Here is a 14,714-nt window from a genome sequence, read left to right on the forward strand (position 1 = left end):
AATGTTCTGTACTCCTGCATCTAAAGCAAATATTTGAACTTGACTTTGAGATTTACTCATCTTTTTACTCCTGTAATTTTTTCTCTAATCACTTTATTGCTTTCCTTTGTGTTTATTTTACTACGTACCTCATTATCCTTTCTTTTATCTAAAACTGCTCTCACACACATGCCCAAAATGTCATCTTAAGATTGTCAACACATCTTTGAGAGCTGCATCATCATCTACCCATAATTTCTCTTGAATAGCTTAATTTAAGTATATATTAGAATGTTGTCTCTGATTAATCCATCATGCAAACTCAAACCTGCAAAGAACTGCTAACTTTTTAAATGGAGACACATTATAAATAGGCTTTCCTTGTTCTAGTTTCTTATTTCAAAATTGTATCTGTCTCTGGCAACACATACAGTAGATGAATAATGGCTAAATCATCAAAAACATTCATGAAAATGTCACCCTTTATTTACTCATTTCCCTTACTACAAGTCTGGTGTAAGCAGTAAGAAATGTCAATGTCTGAGGCATACAACCATCGACAGCCATATTAATAAAATCGTAGACAAAGTTCGGATATCTTGTGAGTAAGCCCAATCCTAAAATAAACTGTGCAATTTAACTGAAATTCCCAACAACAGTACCTTCATCTTCTTTCACAAGAGGCAATGTGTGTACATCTCTTCAGACATAGCATGCTAGGGTAACTCTGCCTGCTTTCATAACAGGCATTGTACGTATATCTCCAAAGAGGCAGTGTCACGTTTGTAAAAAGACCAAAACCAAGATGGCTGTCACATGGGTCAGGCAATGTCATCTTGCGTACCCGCTTTCCACATCCACTAGGATTGACTTGATGACGGACTGCTTCGTGGTCTTCCGCAGTCATTGGAGTGCATATGCAGGACCTGAGACGGGTGGGATATTAGGGAGTTGGGGTATGTTACTGTGTTCTAGGTTAGACTTCTTTATAGCGGAGACATCAAGAATGTATAAAGACACAACATCCATAAGAATGTAACAAAATGGGCATGCAAATATTGGATTATAGCAATTATAACGAAACTTTGTAAAACAACGAGTATACTATTGAAGAAAAAATTGTGTAACAATGAATGCCTCCTGATGTGAAAACTAATGTCCTAATAGACTGTTTTGCTTACATAAATAAAATCAATACAATTGTGTTTAAAAAAAATGCAGGACCTGGAGGCATCTTCCAGGCTGGTCCTCCCTGTCACTGGAATGCATACTTCTTCGTCTTGGTGAAATAACCTCTAAATAACCCTCTGCATACAAAACATTTAAGTTGCCTTTAATTGCGAATCCTCCTCCACTAAGGAACTAAAGCAAAACTCCGCTACATCTACTGACCTCATGAGAGAACTCACAGGCTCTTTCATTTTCCATTTCACTTCCCGTTTCAGCAGCTAATGATATGCAGTGGCCTCTTCGAAGCAACCCGTGGGTAGCCAGAGAGTTGTGCTTGTCACCACTTTATAGTGTCCTAACTGATGAAAATTCCAACTCTCAAGCAAGTAAAGAATCACCTTTATTATGCACCCCTCTGATACAGTCTTCACCCTTTCAGGTCTGCCCACAAGTGTCACATTATACAAATTATCCCAACCTCCCAACCCTTAATTCTATGACATCATAATTGTGATGTAGCATGGAGCTCCTAGCTAACAACATGTAGTAACAAAAGACAAAATCGGTGGAAAGTCTTTCTGAGAAGTTTGTTCCAGAAATAAATGCAAGCATTACCAAGCCCACGAAGCGAGCACTGGGAGCAGATCAATAGGCTGACCGCCGTCCAGCCGGGAGATCAGCAAACTGACCACGCACTGGGCAGCAGTTGAACCCTCCAGAATGCAATGACACCATGCAATGATGCAGTGACATAGCATAAGAATGCTATGACATAACCACATAAGAAAGTAAACACCCACTACAATACAACACTACAGGCGCTTTCCCATCTTTGATATTCCAGAGATTTGCTCCTGTCTAGGACGGGAGCAAACCCATACCAAGGTGGAAATGGGTAGTGTTAACCCTTAAAACTGATGGGATGCAGGAGCATGTGTTTCTCTACAGTGAAAAATACTGGAAAGTGCAAATGCATTTGTTTGGCAGGCATGTGTAAATGATGAGCTCTCTGTTCCCCAGGGGGCCTACCAGGTGTGCAACGCCCATAGGGCTAAATGGGAATTATCCCCTCATGCCCTCAACCTCCGTTGCGTGTCTCAGCCCGGGCTGCTGCAGCTTGAGCTGCTGTGGGCTCGGCTGGACAGTGTCTGGAGTCTTGCATCCGCCACACCCGAGTTTTTTACACGTCTTTAAAAGACCATTTACATGCCTTTGTGAACTGGTTAATGAGGCTTTGTGTTTTTTCACTGGCTCCAGTACCCCCTGGGTCCGCACTCTGCATATTCCTTACATTTGTATTTTATTTTACTGCAACAGTGGGAGAATGCATTTCGTGAAAAGCCAACTCACGAGTAGGAGGGCACCTTTCCTAGAGACAAATATGGGCCATTTGCTGTTGTTTAAGGAGCCTGCAAAGTCCTCGCCTTGACTCTAAATAGGACTGCAAATAAAATGGTACGCATTCATTTGTAACATGACTTTTCTGCCTATGTTTCCTTTAATTATTAGTCATGGATCAATAATGCAGCCCTAGAACACATTTAAAAGTGCTATTTATATTTTATGTTTGAAGTATGCACAAATAAGTGCTAAAAATACAGTCTACAGGTGGTTTTGCTTATTTTTTTACTGGCTGGGACATCAAAATACTGGTGGTGCCACTATAAATCTGATCAGCTGGCAACCCTAATCAGGAGACTGAAAGTTTGTTGCTGGATCAGCGCATTATTTATTTCCTCCATCCCTGATGGATGCCATAATAGCAATGGTTTAACTTATTTCTGGAACGCTACGCCAGCCATCAATACATTCTGAATAACTCCGAGCGTCTGGGAATACATCCTGCATTCAGACAACTCCCTCTTCATTCTCACCGCTCGCCCTTCACTTTCATGTTCACCCTGCACTTACACTGCTCACCATGCACTCACCCCATTCACCCTCACACTCACACGAGCAAACTGCTCATGATGCACGCACATGACACTCCACTTACTTGTCACTTTAACCACTCACCCTACACTCACAGTGATCACACTGCACTCACATCGTTCAACCTATTCTTACCCTGTGCTCACACAAGCACACCACTCACCCTGCACTCACAGCGACCACACCGCACTTATGTCTTTGCCATGAACTCACCCTGTTCTCCCTCCACTTACCCTGCACTCACATGAGCACACCGCTCACCCTACACAAACAGTGATCACGCTGCACTCACACCACTCAACATGAACATACACGTTTCACCCTGCACTTATACTTTTCACGCTGCACTTACACAAGCACACTACTCACCCCGCTCTCATGTGACACTTCACTCACCTGTCACTCTCACTGCTCACTCTGCAATCTCACTCAAACAAGCACATCACTCACCATGCATTCACTCCTCCCACTCTGCACGTTCACCCGCACCCAAACTCATGTCACATCACTCACCAGGCAGTCACTCCTCTCACCCTGCTCTCACACTGTCACATCGCTCACTGTGCACTAACATAGGCACTTATGTGACTCACACAGTTCATTATTCACTCACATGGTCCTAACACTCACCCTGCACTCACATCAAGCAAACAAGCACAGCACTCATCCTGGAGTCACACTACTCACCCTGCACTTCCTCCTCTTACCCTGCACTCACATGGACAAACCTCTCATCCTGCATTCATACAGGCACTCTGTTCATACTGCCAGCACACAGGGACAATAGTCTGCCGGAACTCATAGGGACACACCACTCACTCTACACTAACTCCTCTCACCATGCACTCACCCTTCACTCTCGCCTCTCACCCTACACCACACACAGGTTAAAACCCATGGTTGCTGAAGAAGTCAAGCATTTCATAGGAACATGAAATAGATCATTCGTGAAACCAAATATAAGCCCTATTCAGCTTTTTTAAGAAAGTGCACTTTTCATTCACATCATTTTTTTTGTTGAAACATTTTTTTATTGTTTTCAAAGCAACAACTCAACACACGTTCCACTACCCCCACCCTTCAAAGGAGTACTGTACATTTATCGTCGCTACCAATTTTTCAGGAGAAGAAACATCCTTCCCACACAGTCCCCTTCCCCCCCCTCCCCCACCCCATGTCAGTGTGCCCCCGTTACCTACCCCTCTTCTGATGTACCCCTCCTCCACAATGAAGTATGTACGGGTGCTCAACCTCTCCTTAAGGAAACAAGGCCTTCCCTCGCGCCGAGCTAAAGTTTATGCGTCCAGGGCTTACCACTATTCCCCTCCTACTCCCCGCTACCTCCTGCCTATCAGATGTGCTCTCCACTTCCCCTGCATCAGACATCAACCCCTGAAGTTCCACCACCAACGCCTCCCATGCCCGGGCCGTCGCTAGTGCCTTCTCATCGTCCCTCCGAAGGGCTAATTGCACCCGGAGCGTACCCTCCGCGCCTGCCCATCTCGCAAACGCCGCCCTCCACCGCTTTCATTCACATCATACTTGTACAAAACATTGAGATGGCAATATATTATTATTTTTGAATAGCATATAGAGAATATGTTTATATTAAGCTCTATTAAGCTACACTAAAAGGCAAGGCAGGTATAGCAGAAACAGCAGGGCAAGCTGTTCTAACACAATAAAAGCAGATTGACTAATGGAAGTGTGAGTGGCAGCGTGTCTGTGTGTGAGTGTGACAGAGTACAAATGTACAAAAGAGTACAAAAGATATAGTGAGAATATGTGCGAGAGAGAAAGTGTGTGTGTGAGTGTATGTGTATTATGTGTGCAAGTGTGCTGCTGGTCTGGCATACTGGAGATTATTCTTGCCTTATGGACAAGGGCCCTAAGAGAATATGGATGGGAGGTGTTACTTATGGCAAACTGCAGGCCCTGACATGCTTCTATTAAGACACCATCATTGGCTGTAGGGACTCGAACTGTCCAACTGAGAAAGCCGCTAGCCCAGTCATACCCTTCGGCAGGGACATAGAACACGCACCACCACACCTGGCCGAAGGCCCTGAAATGATGTACGTAATTCTTAGCATATATGGTGGATCCATAACAAAAGGTTGGAACTGATATTTGATGTAACTCTTGTCATAAGATTTCCTGTACTCATTTTATAGGAGGTTTCAGTGGAAAATTTCTGACCCTTGTATACCGGAGGGAATTTTGAGAGGTACTCATGGCTGTGGCTGAAGTATCCATGGTAAATTTCTGGCGTTGTCATATTAAATTTACTCTTTGGCATAAGGGGCACACCCATGAAAAAATGATGACCTTGGTATAGTGAAAGTAATTTTTGACTAATGACATTTGCAAAAAACACTACTGCTAGGAAATGCCAGCCTTCCCTGGTGCACCATGAAAGTACTGGAATATTTCATGAATGCCCATAATGGTATGAGGCGTTTTAGCAAAATTTATCACAAAAGTTCAATAAAATTCTGAGGGGAGAAGTCTACTCTCCCTTAAATCATCTACAAGAAATCTGTTAACTTGTTTTGCTTGTTGGAATTTGGGAAAAGTATCACACCCCACCACTTACGCAGGGGCATATTATCAAGCACAGCGTTAAAATTATCGCCGCTTTAGCGGCAGAAAACTGCCACCAAAGCGGCGATAATGGGCTTGATAATATTGCGCATAGAATTCCAATAGACGCCCATGTTGACACCAGAACATGGGCTTCTATGGGAATTCTCTGTGGCGTATTATCAAGCCCATTATCGCCGCTAAAGCAGCGATAATTTTAACGCCTTTTCTTGATAATATGCCCCGTAGATCTTTTTCCTCATATAATGGCTATGAGATTAGCTCTGACCCTATTTCTAGAAATGCTTGTCCTGCCCCATTGCTGGGAGCAGGAATGGCTTTAGGGCGGTGCAGCTGGCGCAGCCGAACCTGGCATTGACTTTGGTGGGGCGCACAGTGTTTAAAAATAATTTTGGGTTTAAAACCACATGAACTTCCTTGTGCATCAGGTAGTTTTAAGGCAAAAATAAAATATCAAGATTACTCTGATGATTATTGTTCCTACTAGTGAGAGTTCAGAATGTTGCCTACTTGCAGTTTTAGCTCACCGTAAGTTAGCGCGGAGGGTCAATGTGCCTGTAGCAAAGAATGTACCATGTAGATCACAAAACTGAGTGTGAGTGAACTATGAGTAGCACTATAAAAAAACTGAAATTGCACGTCAGAGAGAGGCTATGGGCAGATGAGGTTCACTGTTGAAGATTGCTAGTGAGGGAATTAATGGAGAAGGATGGGGGAGGAGAGCGTCAAAAAAGACTTTGGTAACCATCACCAACAGCGCTCGAGCCGGCCCTGGCTGGGAGTGTTTCACCCCCCCACCCTTTCTTACACCTCCCCCCCACCCCCCAAAAAAGTTGCAGTCCTACTGGCTGGTTTCACAAGATAGTCTTAGAATAACTATGAAGTCTTCGTATGTATTGTTCTGCAAACCTTCATTGTTTACATTACTTCAGATTTGTAATATTGCATTTACTCGTTTTTTGTTTTTTTTTCCCTTGGAAAACATTTTTATTCACAAAACATTTCAAGTATCAAAAGTTATTTCTAAACATTTACTGTCCTCCAATTGCCCGAAGAGTGGACCAGCGCTAGAGTTTTTTGATAATTTTCCTCCAGAAATATTTTTTATCTTCAAGTGTTGGGCAAAAAAAGCAGCGATAATGGAGCAAATGTTTAAATAGAGAAAGAAGGCAACAGGGGCGGGCAGATACAGAAGACCCCGCCAGAATAGGCCAATAGAGAAACCCGCGCCATGTAGAAAGATACGGGTCCACAGTGCTAAGGGGAAGATACAGGAACAGCCTGACGACGGGGAAAGGGAAATAATTAGGTACCAGCCAGGAAAGGGAGAAAAGGGTGCACACCGACCTCAGCAAGACCAAGGTGCGGGCACATACAGGACCACGGCAGTCAGAAAGCACCTGTTTCAAGGGTACTCACCAGGCAGGGAAGTTAATGGAAGGTGTCACAGCAGACCAGCAAAAAGACACTTGTTAACCTATGCTCTGGGTCAGAGAGAGAGACAGAAAAATGTGCAGGTGGAAAAGAACCGTGCAAGACCAGCAGGGGATCAAAACAAACATGTCACAGGGCAGGAGGGGACCCAGACCGAGAACATGAACTGGAAGGGAAATGCGGAGGCTTTTAAGGGTGGGATGAAAATGTGTTAAATATCAACGCAATTTCCTTTATTTGGCAAGCACCGGTGCTGGAGAAAGGTGTGCCACGGAGACTTGGCAGTGCATCCCAAAAGTGGCCGGGCTATGCCCCCTGTTCAAACGTCCTCGATAGGTCTCTCCACCCTGCTGAGCTGGCTTACTGGTGCTCGGGCACCCACTCAATCCTTGGCCTCTCGGTGGTCACTCTACGTGGCATTTGGCCATTATACCCTCGTGGCATTTCACCTCAAGGAGTAAGCGAGATGTTTCATCAGTAGCAGAATTCGGCCACACTGTAGTCACCTCTGAGCTTCTGTCAATCAGAGGTGCATTCCATTGCATCTCAGAACTCTAGTGATAGACATTCCTGATCGGAGAGAGGACCTGGACTTCCACACAGGGCTTCACATGAGTTTGTCTTTTATAGTCTTTGTCTCCCTGTGGTGGCCAGCCAGTGCTTCCCTAAATAGCTTCTAGGTTCACAGAGGCGGGCACCGATGGAGCAAGAGCTAGATTCACAAGGCGGCGATGGCCTTTGCAGCCACTCTGCGTCCCAGGGGTAGGTCTAGGTCTGTGATAGCCAGCACAATCTTCGGACTTGACATGGTTGACAATTTAACCAGCTCTGAAACCATAGTGAATGGCATGAACTGCAGGATGCTACCACGGGTCCCTTGTTCCAAGCAACTCACGCATTCCTCCATGAACCACTGAACAAATTGTGTGTGCGCTCCGGCTGTTTTAGCACCAAGGATTGAAGAGATTAGCAGGAAAAGGTTAGCTAAAACTCGGTTGAGCGGGTCCCTCATGTTGACTTTATGAAGCTGAGAGGCAGAGACCGAGCTGGTCATTGACCGATTAGGGCTGAAGAGGGTGTTGGGGTCTTCTTCGTTGGAGCTCAGAAGTCGCATCAGTTTGGAGGGCTGGGCATCATCCAGAGGGAAGAGGCTTATATAATCCTCAATGTCTTCTCGATGCCGCTTTTTCTGACCGGGTGATGATGGGCCCTTATTGTGTGAAGAGTAGGAGCTTAGAGCACACCATACAGATAATTTTGCAAGAGCCTTGCCAGGAGGATCCATCAGTAGATGCCAACTGGAAGAATCAGTAAGCAGACTGGGCAGTATGTGTCCTAGAAGGGTTAGCGTGAGCTGGTGCATGTCAAGACAGAAGACAGCGTACAGTAGCTCCGCTGCCCGTAGAGTGTACTCTTTCCGTGTCTCCTTCAGAAGCTCCTTCACTAGGTTGTTGCAGAACCAATAGACGCCTCCCATGTGTAGCAGAGTGTCCAGGCCATGGATGGAGGAGCTGTCCACCCAGCCCTTGTCCAGCACCTTGGAGAAGGTGCTACTCAGAACTTCTTTGATAGGCTGTTTAGGCCGTAGCAGATTCCGGTACGGGATGGCTTCTATCCCTGTGGCTGGGAACTTGATCAGTGTGTTAGTCTGCTGTAGAACATCGGCACACATGTGCTCCAGGATAGAGCTCATGATCACAAGACGCTCATTATAGAACTGTAATATGCTCTCGCTGCCCAATGGTGTTGCCAGCTGTTGGATCATCTGCAGAGATTTATCCCTCTCATCCAATCCAAGCATGCGGACGTGAGCCACTAGCCAGGCCACGGCGCATACTGCCATACTGCACACCTTGCCTTTGATGTTATCGGTGATTTTCTGGATTGAGTCAATGGTAAGGACGCCATTCTCCCAAGCATTAAGAATTTCCAGGATGGCTGCTGAAATGCTTAGACAGGCTTCATGCCACTTCATCTGAACCAGCTTCATCTCCGAGGAGTTGTTGAGGAGAGCAACAAGAGACTCCACCTTAGTGGAGTCAGGCCTAAAGCAGGGGTGATCAGGATTCAGGATTTTGCCTTCCTCTGGCATGCAGGTCTGCATCCATGTCTCGAAGAATGGCACCTCACCACCGACTGTCGACTCTGACACAATCACCTCAGAGCCATAGGTCTGGGCCACGTGGCACAGCATGAGGAAGGAGATGTCGAAGAGCAGCGCGCGCACCGAGGCAGCTTTGGAGCCTTCAGCGCTGATCTGCTTAGTGAATTCATTCAACTTGATGAATTTGCGGGCGAAGGACTTGAGTTTCCCAGTGGCTGCAGCAGCTGCTAGCAGGAGGTCCAAGCTTTTGCCCGACAGCATGTGGCCCAAGACCCCTAGCAGCCCCTCTGGGGACTTGGAATGGTCAGAGTCCATGGTCTTCAAGATGTTAGTCACGGTTGGTTCTGCTCTCAGAATGAGTCCTGGATTCGGCTGGATATTCGCATTTTCTGTAGATTTCAGACGTGGAGCCTGCTCTCTGTCTGCAGTCCGCTTGGCTATGAGGTTAGTTGTGTTTGCCTCAGAGAGGAGTCCCTGCTTACTGCATTCTTGCAAGAGGAGGCTCATGCAATCACAGTTGCACCTCTGGTCAGCCTTGTCCAGCAGGGGAGTTAGCTTTAAAAGAAACTCAAAGGCACAGTTCATATCTTCAGTAAAGTCCTTTTCCCCTTGAGGGTAGGTCTTCAGCTTCACCAAAACTTGAGGTATCTTTAAGAATGTATATGCAGTCCATTTTAGCTCCTCAGTCCCTTCTGGAGATTCGATAAGTCCCACGAAGCATGCTTTCCATATCTCCAGAACAAACAGGGGGGCAGGAACGCACTGCATCCGCTTCACCATCATGAGCTGCTCCACCAATGGCTGCGTCTCTCCTGTCAGGTTCATGGTGCCTTCTAGCAAGACAACTGCATGCACTGTGGGAAATTCTGTCTTGTTCAGCTGTTCAGAACGGACAGACAACATAGTAGGAATACTCTTTGTGAGTCCTACGCATTCCTCTGCTTGGCTTCTCAACTGGAGAGTGGTAAGGCTTGGAAGGCTCTCGTCCAGCTTCACCAGGGACTGCTCCAGCAACGCCCAAGAAGCCGTTTCCTCCAGCTTGGCGATGTGGATCAGCGCGCGGTTCTTGGTGCTGCCCAGGATGGACTGCATGCGGTCAAGGCACATCTTCAGCTGATTGTCCCCTGCCTCCTGCTCCAGGCTATCCTTGCACTTTTCAGTGTAAAATGCAGCACAGCGCAGCAACCAGGTCAAGGTGTTCATCATGGCACGACACAGCCCAATGCACTCCTCTGCCTTCCCATAGCAGCTCTGTCTATCACAGAACATGCCCATGACCTCCAACAGCGACTGAACACAGAGATCCCGGGAGAAGTCATCAAACCGGCTGATGGCTGTGAGGACTGTGGAGCAGGAAACCATCTGTGAACTGACAGCATATTTCAGGTATGACAAAATGAGAGGATTTGGAGATGGCCCAATCATAGCCTGCTCCAGAAGTGCTTCTGCCAGGTTCAAGATGTCCCATGTGGCTCCCTTGGGGAAGAACTTCTTCATGTTAATGGCCCACTGGTAGTCACTCCATCGTTCCTTCCAGGCCTGCAGGATGGCCTGCTTTAGATTCACCACCTTCATAACGAGGCTCCGCTGTGCATAGACATCCATGTGTCCCGGATCGGAGTCTTCCGGCAGGTTCTGCCCTCCCGGCCAGCCGCAGCTTTACAATATGGCGGCCCCGCCAGCGTCCTGAGGCTCGCTGTGAGAGTGTTGAGCCCGCTGGCTGTGGAGGCGGAGGGCCGGAATCACCGTTGTGGGGCCTGTGTGCTGCGGGAGGCGGCTGTCCCGGAGCCGCGGTGAGGAGGCGGTTGTCGGCCCGATCTACGGCTGCGGTGCGGTGAGTGTGACACCTGGGGCGCGACGGTGCTCGGCTGCCGGGGTCGGGCAGCGGTGTCCGGGGAGGCTGGGGCCGCGCCTGAGACCTGCGGGCCCTGTGGAGATCCTGCTTGCTGCAGTGTGTGTCTGCCCCTATTCCCCCCCCCCCCCCCCCCCCCCCCCCCCCCCCCACGCCCCGCCCCGCCCCGCACGCACGCACGATGAGGCCTGAGCTGCTCTACTCGTTTATTTTTTGCTCGGGGAATTACTGGAAGCCACAATCATTTTTAGAAACCGCATTTAAAAACGGGAATTAGGAAATAAAACAGGAAGCGAGTGTGCGTGCAAGGTCGTTGAGGCTCGTTATTTCCCCCGGGAATCCACTCAATGGGGTGACGCTGCCTGACGTATTTCCCGCGCTCCGACACCTGAAAACATTTCCCGGCAGCCTCGCCGAGAAAGGAGTCTGAATCCTTCGTCTGCCTCGCAGTCCTCAATAGCCTCCTGCATCTCGGACGCTGCCACAGCTCGCTTTTGAAAAAGACAAGCGCATTGGTCACTGTGGTAACTCAACAGCGATGAGGAGACTTGCAAGTATTGCCATGGCAACCGGTGACGCACCGGGGGAATCCTGCAGCGACCCTCCAGCTTGTTAAGCTCTGATAATAAATACTTAAGCCTTAAAAACTGTGCGAATATGTCACGCTTCCTAGTAAACATAATGGTTGATGCTAGGTTTATGGAAAACGTGCTGTGGTCTGCTCTGTAGTTAAAATTCACTATTCAAAGCAGCGGTCCAAGAACATTACAAAAGTACGAGACCCCAAAAGGCTACGGGGTCACTGAGTATGGGGGTACTGGGGTGGGATAAAGGCGTGGCTAAAAACGACAAAACATTCTGTAGCTATTTTTGGTCTTTCACCTTCAAATAACTGCATGTGAATTAACACACCTTAAATGAAAAATAATTGGAAGTTAAACTAATCAATGAGAGATGCACTACAGATTACTATATGAAACCTCCATTGCTTAATGCAATCACTGCAGATATCTTGGTATGTAGCCAGAGAGCCATGTAATTGAATTCTGGTTGGTGAAGTGGGGAATAGCGACTTGTGTGTTTTATACTGTTACGAGGTCACAGCATATAACACAAACCACCTTGACTATGTGCGTCCTCAACAAACCAGGGGTTCTAGCACAGCTAGGCTGCTATAGCTGTGCACAATCATGTGCATGATGTGATAAAGACTTTGGGATTTCCCTATTGTTACTGACCACTTACTATCCACCCTGAAATTTCTGTTATGAGGCAGTGGAATTTGACACCAGAAACTGCGGTGCAGCGGAATCATTTGACAACACCATCTAGTGGTGACTGACCTTCTTAGACAGGCTTCCAGTTTCTTTGGATCTTCACCTGGGTGGGTGTTGCTACTCTGGTGAGCATTTCATGCCTCCAAAAATCCACACACAATGGCAGCTAATGTGCTCCTGCTACACGTGCTGGAGCGGGGTAGTACAACATTTTGTATACCCCCCCCCCCATTCTGCATGTTTATATTAATCCGAATAATCTATTAATTGTAATGCTATTAATCTGTTTGAAGTGATAACTCACCAATTATAATAACAAAAGAATTACACGTGGGATTTGCAATTTGCATGGCTAAACTAATTGTATACTAATATATGTACGCATACTAATGGTAGAAAATTAGAATATTGCATGATATATGTTGCTTTTGTGACGTTATTGTGAGTTGCACCAGATGACATCACTGGGTGAATATAAACGCTTTGAATGTTGCTATCATGCTAGATAATTACTTACACATAGGGGAATTAGTGAGGGGTTAACATTTTATTAGCCATTTCAATGTTTTAATTACGTTTTGTGTTTGTTTTACTTAAGTTGACCATTTGCGCCTAAGAAAAGATGGCTGACTGAGACACACGACGTGACTGCTACCGTTTCACGAGGTTTAGGGTGAAGTGCGCCTGCGCCACCGCTGCAACAGTGGCCTCGTCCTGACCCCAGGCAAGATGTACCCATCAAGGACACACTGGGTGCTTCGCCAAAATCACGAAACAAAGGACTGTCTTTAAAACCGGAACCAGCAAGTGTGATGACTTAACCTAATGGACTATGTGAGAACTTTACCGAATGACCCCAAACCAGCCAATCAGGATTGTCTAAAACTGACTTTTGTTACATTTTGACATTAGTTTTATTATAAAAGTGGGTAGACAAAGCAAATTAGGATCTTCCTTCTTTTGAGCGAACTTTCCTTTTTCCTTACGTTATGCTGACGGAGAGGACGGTGACTCTGCTGGACAGCTGTTATCCTGAATCTTTGAAAGACTGAATTGATGCCTGACTTTGATTAATTAAAGACTTTTCCACGATTTGATTGACTTAGAGGACGACTAATAGCCAGATTAGGTAAATATGATGTTCAGTGATTTGGTTTATGATTTATTAAATCTGCAATTGACTAGATAAACAAATGTGTCCGGTGATTTATTTAGAGAAATTAGAAGAAGATTAAATGTAGAGCAAAGAATTGAGTCACCAAATATTCAAAAACAACTAACTGATCTGTCGACTAAATGAGGGGAATGTCTCGAGGTTCTGAGTTTAATAAAAGTACTTAATGTATGTTCAGGTAAATTAGGTTCTTTTAATTGAAAGATATTCCTTTCATGTCAGCGTTTAGATCAATTATCTCTCCTGTGAGAACGGATCAATGAAGTGTGAGTGTTGGTGTTATGGGCCCCACCAATAAATGTATTGAGTGAATTAGCTAGTGTGATATTTGATCTGTGACGAAGGGAGGATTTAAAATTCCACGCTGCATCACACGCAACGTAAACTGGGAGCTCCTGGAAGGCCTACTTAAGGGCCACGCTGCCTTACCAGCGATGGTAGCCCTAACCAGGGAAGATTCATTAACAGTGTGCATGCCTTTGAAGAAACTTTGACCAGGGAATACCTGGGCTTAACAGGGTGCAACGAGGAGAAATGCTTTATTTCTACTCGTTTTTGCTGTTTTTGTGTGCCGCATTGTGCAGCAAAAACGACATGCATGATTGTTTATGTTAAGGGCCATTTTCTTGCACATAAACGATCATTAGAAAATGACAAGTTGAAACTTCTATGTATGCTGCACGAGCAGCACACATAGAAGTTACAATTTGCCATTAGTGATTGTTTATGGGCAGGAAGCAACACAGTCCTGCACATAAACAATCATCCCCACAACGCCGGGTGCCTGCGTTGGCGCTAAGCAGCTGATATTAGCACCAGCGCAGGGGAAACGCAGGGCTGTACCGTATTGTTGTAAATACATGGCAGCCCTGCGTTTCAGAAGTGGCAGAGTGCAGCATTGAGCCAAGAAGGCTAACGCCACGCTCCGTCCCTTCTTGGTACATATGCCACATAGTTAGTGATCAGAAACAGTTGCAAGAGTCAGTGCATGCTTGTCAGGAAGGAGGTCAGACAGACAAACTAGTAGAGATGCTGGCAGCTATCGGCCAGGGAGGTGATGGAAACTAAGATTGATTCCACTCTCTAAGAGACATGATTGTTGCAGGATGACAATCAAAAACTAGCAGACAGGGTCAAGAAGACTGCTAAAGCCTTCTTACTGTTGTAACCATACAACTCTGAAAATAA

General features: G+C 46.2%; 1 protein-coding gene across 1 annotated transcript; it reads right to left on the reverse strand.

The window, feature by feature from the left end:
• Positions 1 to 443: 443 nt before the first annotated feature.
• On the reverse strand, positions 444 to 11,196 carry MED24 (mediator complex subunit 24). Its single transcript, XM_085605836.1, has one exon. The coding sequence runs from the start codon at positions 10,826 to 10,828 to the stop codon at positions 7,838 to 7,840; it is 2,991 nt and encodes a 996-aa protein (XP_085461962.1). The 5' UTR covers positions 10,829 to 11,196; the 3' UTR covers positions 444 to 7,837.
• Between the last annotated feature and the right edge of the window lie 3,518 nt (positions 11,197 to 14,714).

Source organism: Triturus cristatus, chromosome 5_1, assembly GCF_964204655.1.
Source record: "Triturus cristatus chromosome 5_1, aTriCri1.1, whole genome shotgun sequence".
Classification (NCBI taxonomy): domain Eukaryota; kingdom Metazoa; phylum Chordata; class Amphibia; order Caudata; family Salamandridae; genus Triturus; species Triturus cristatus.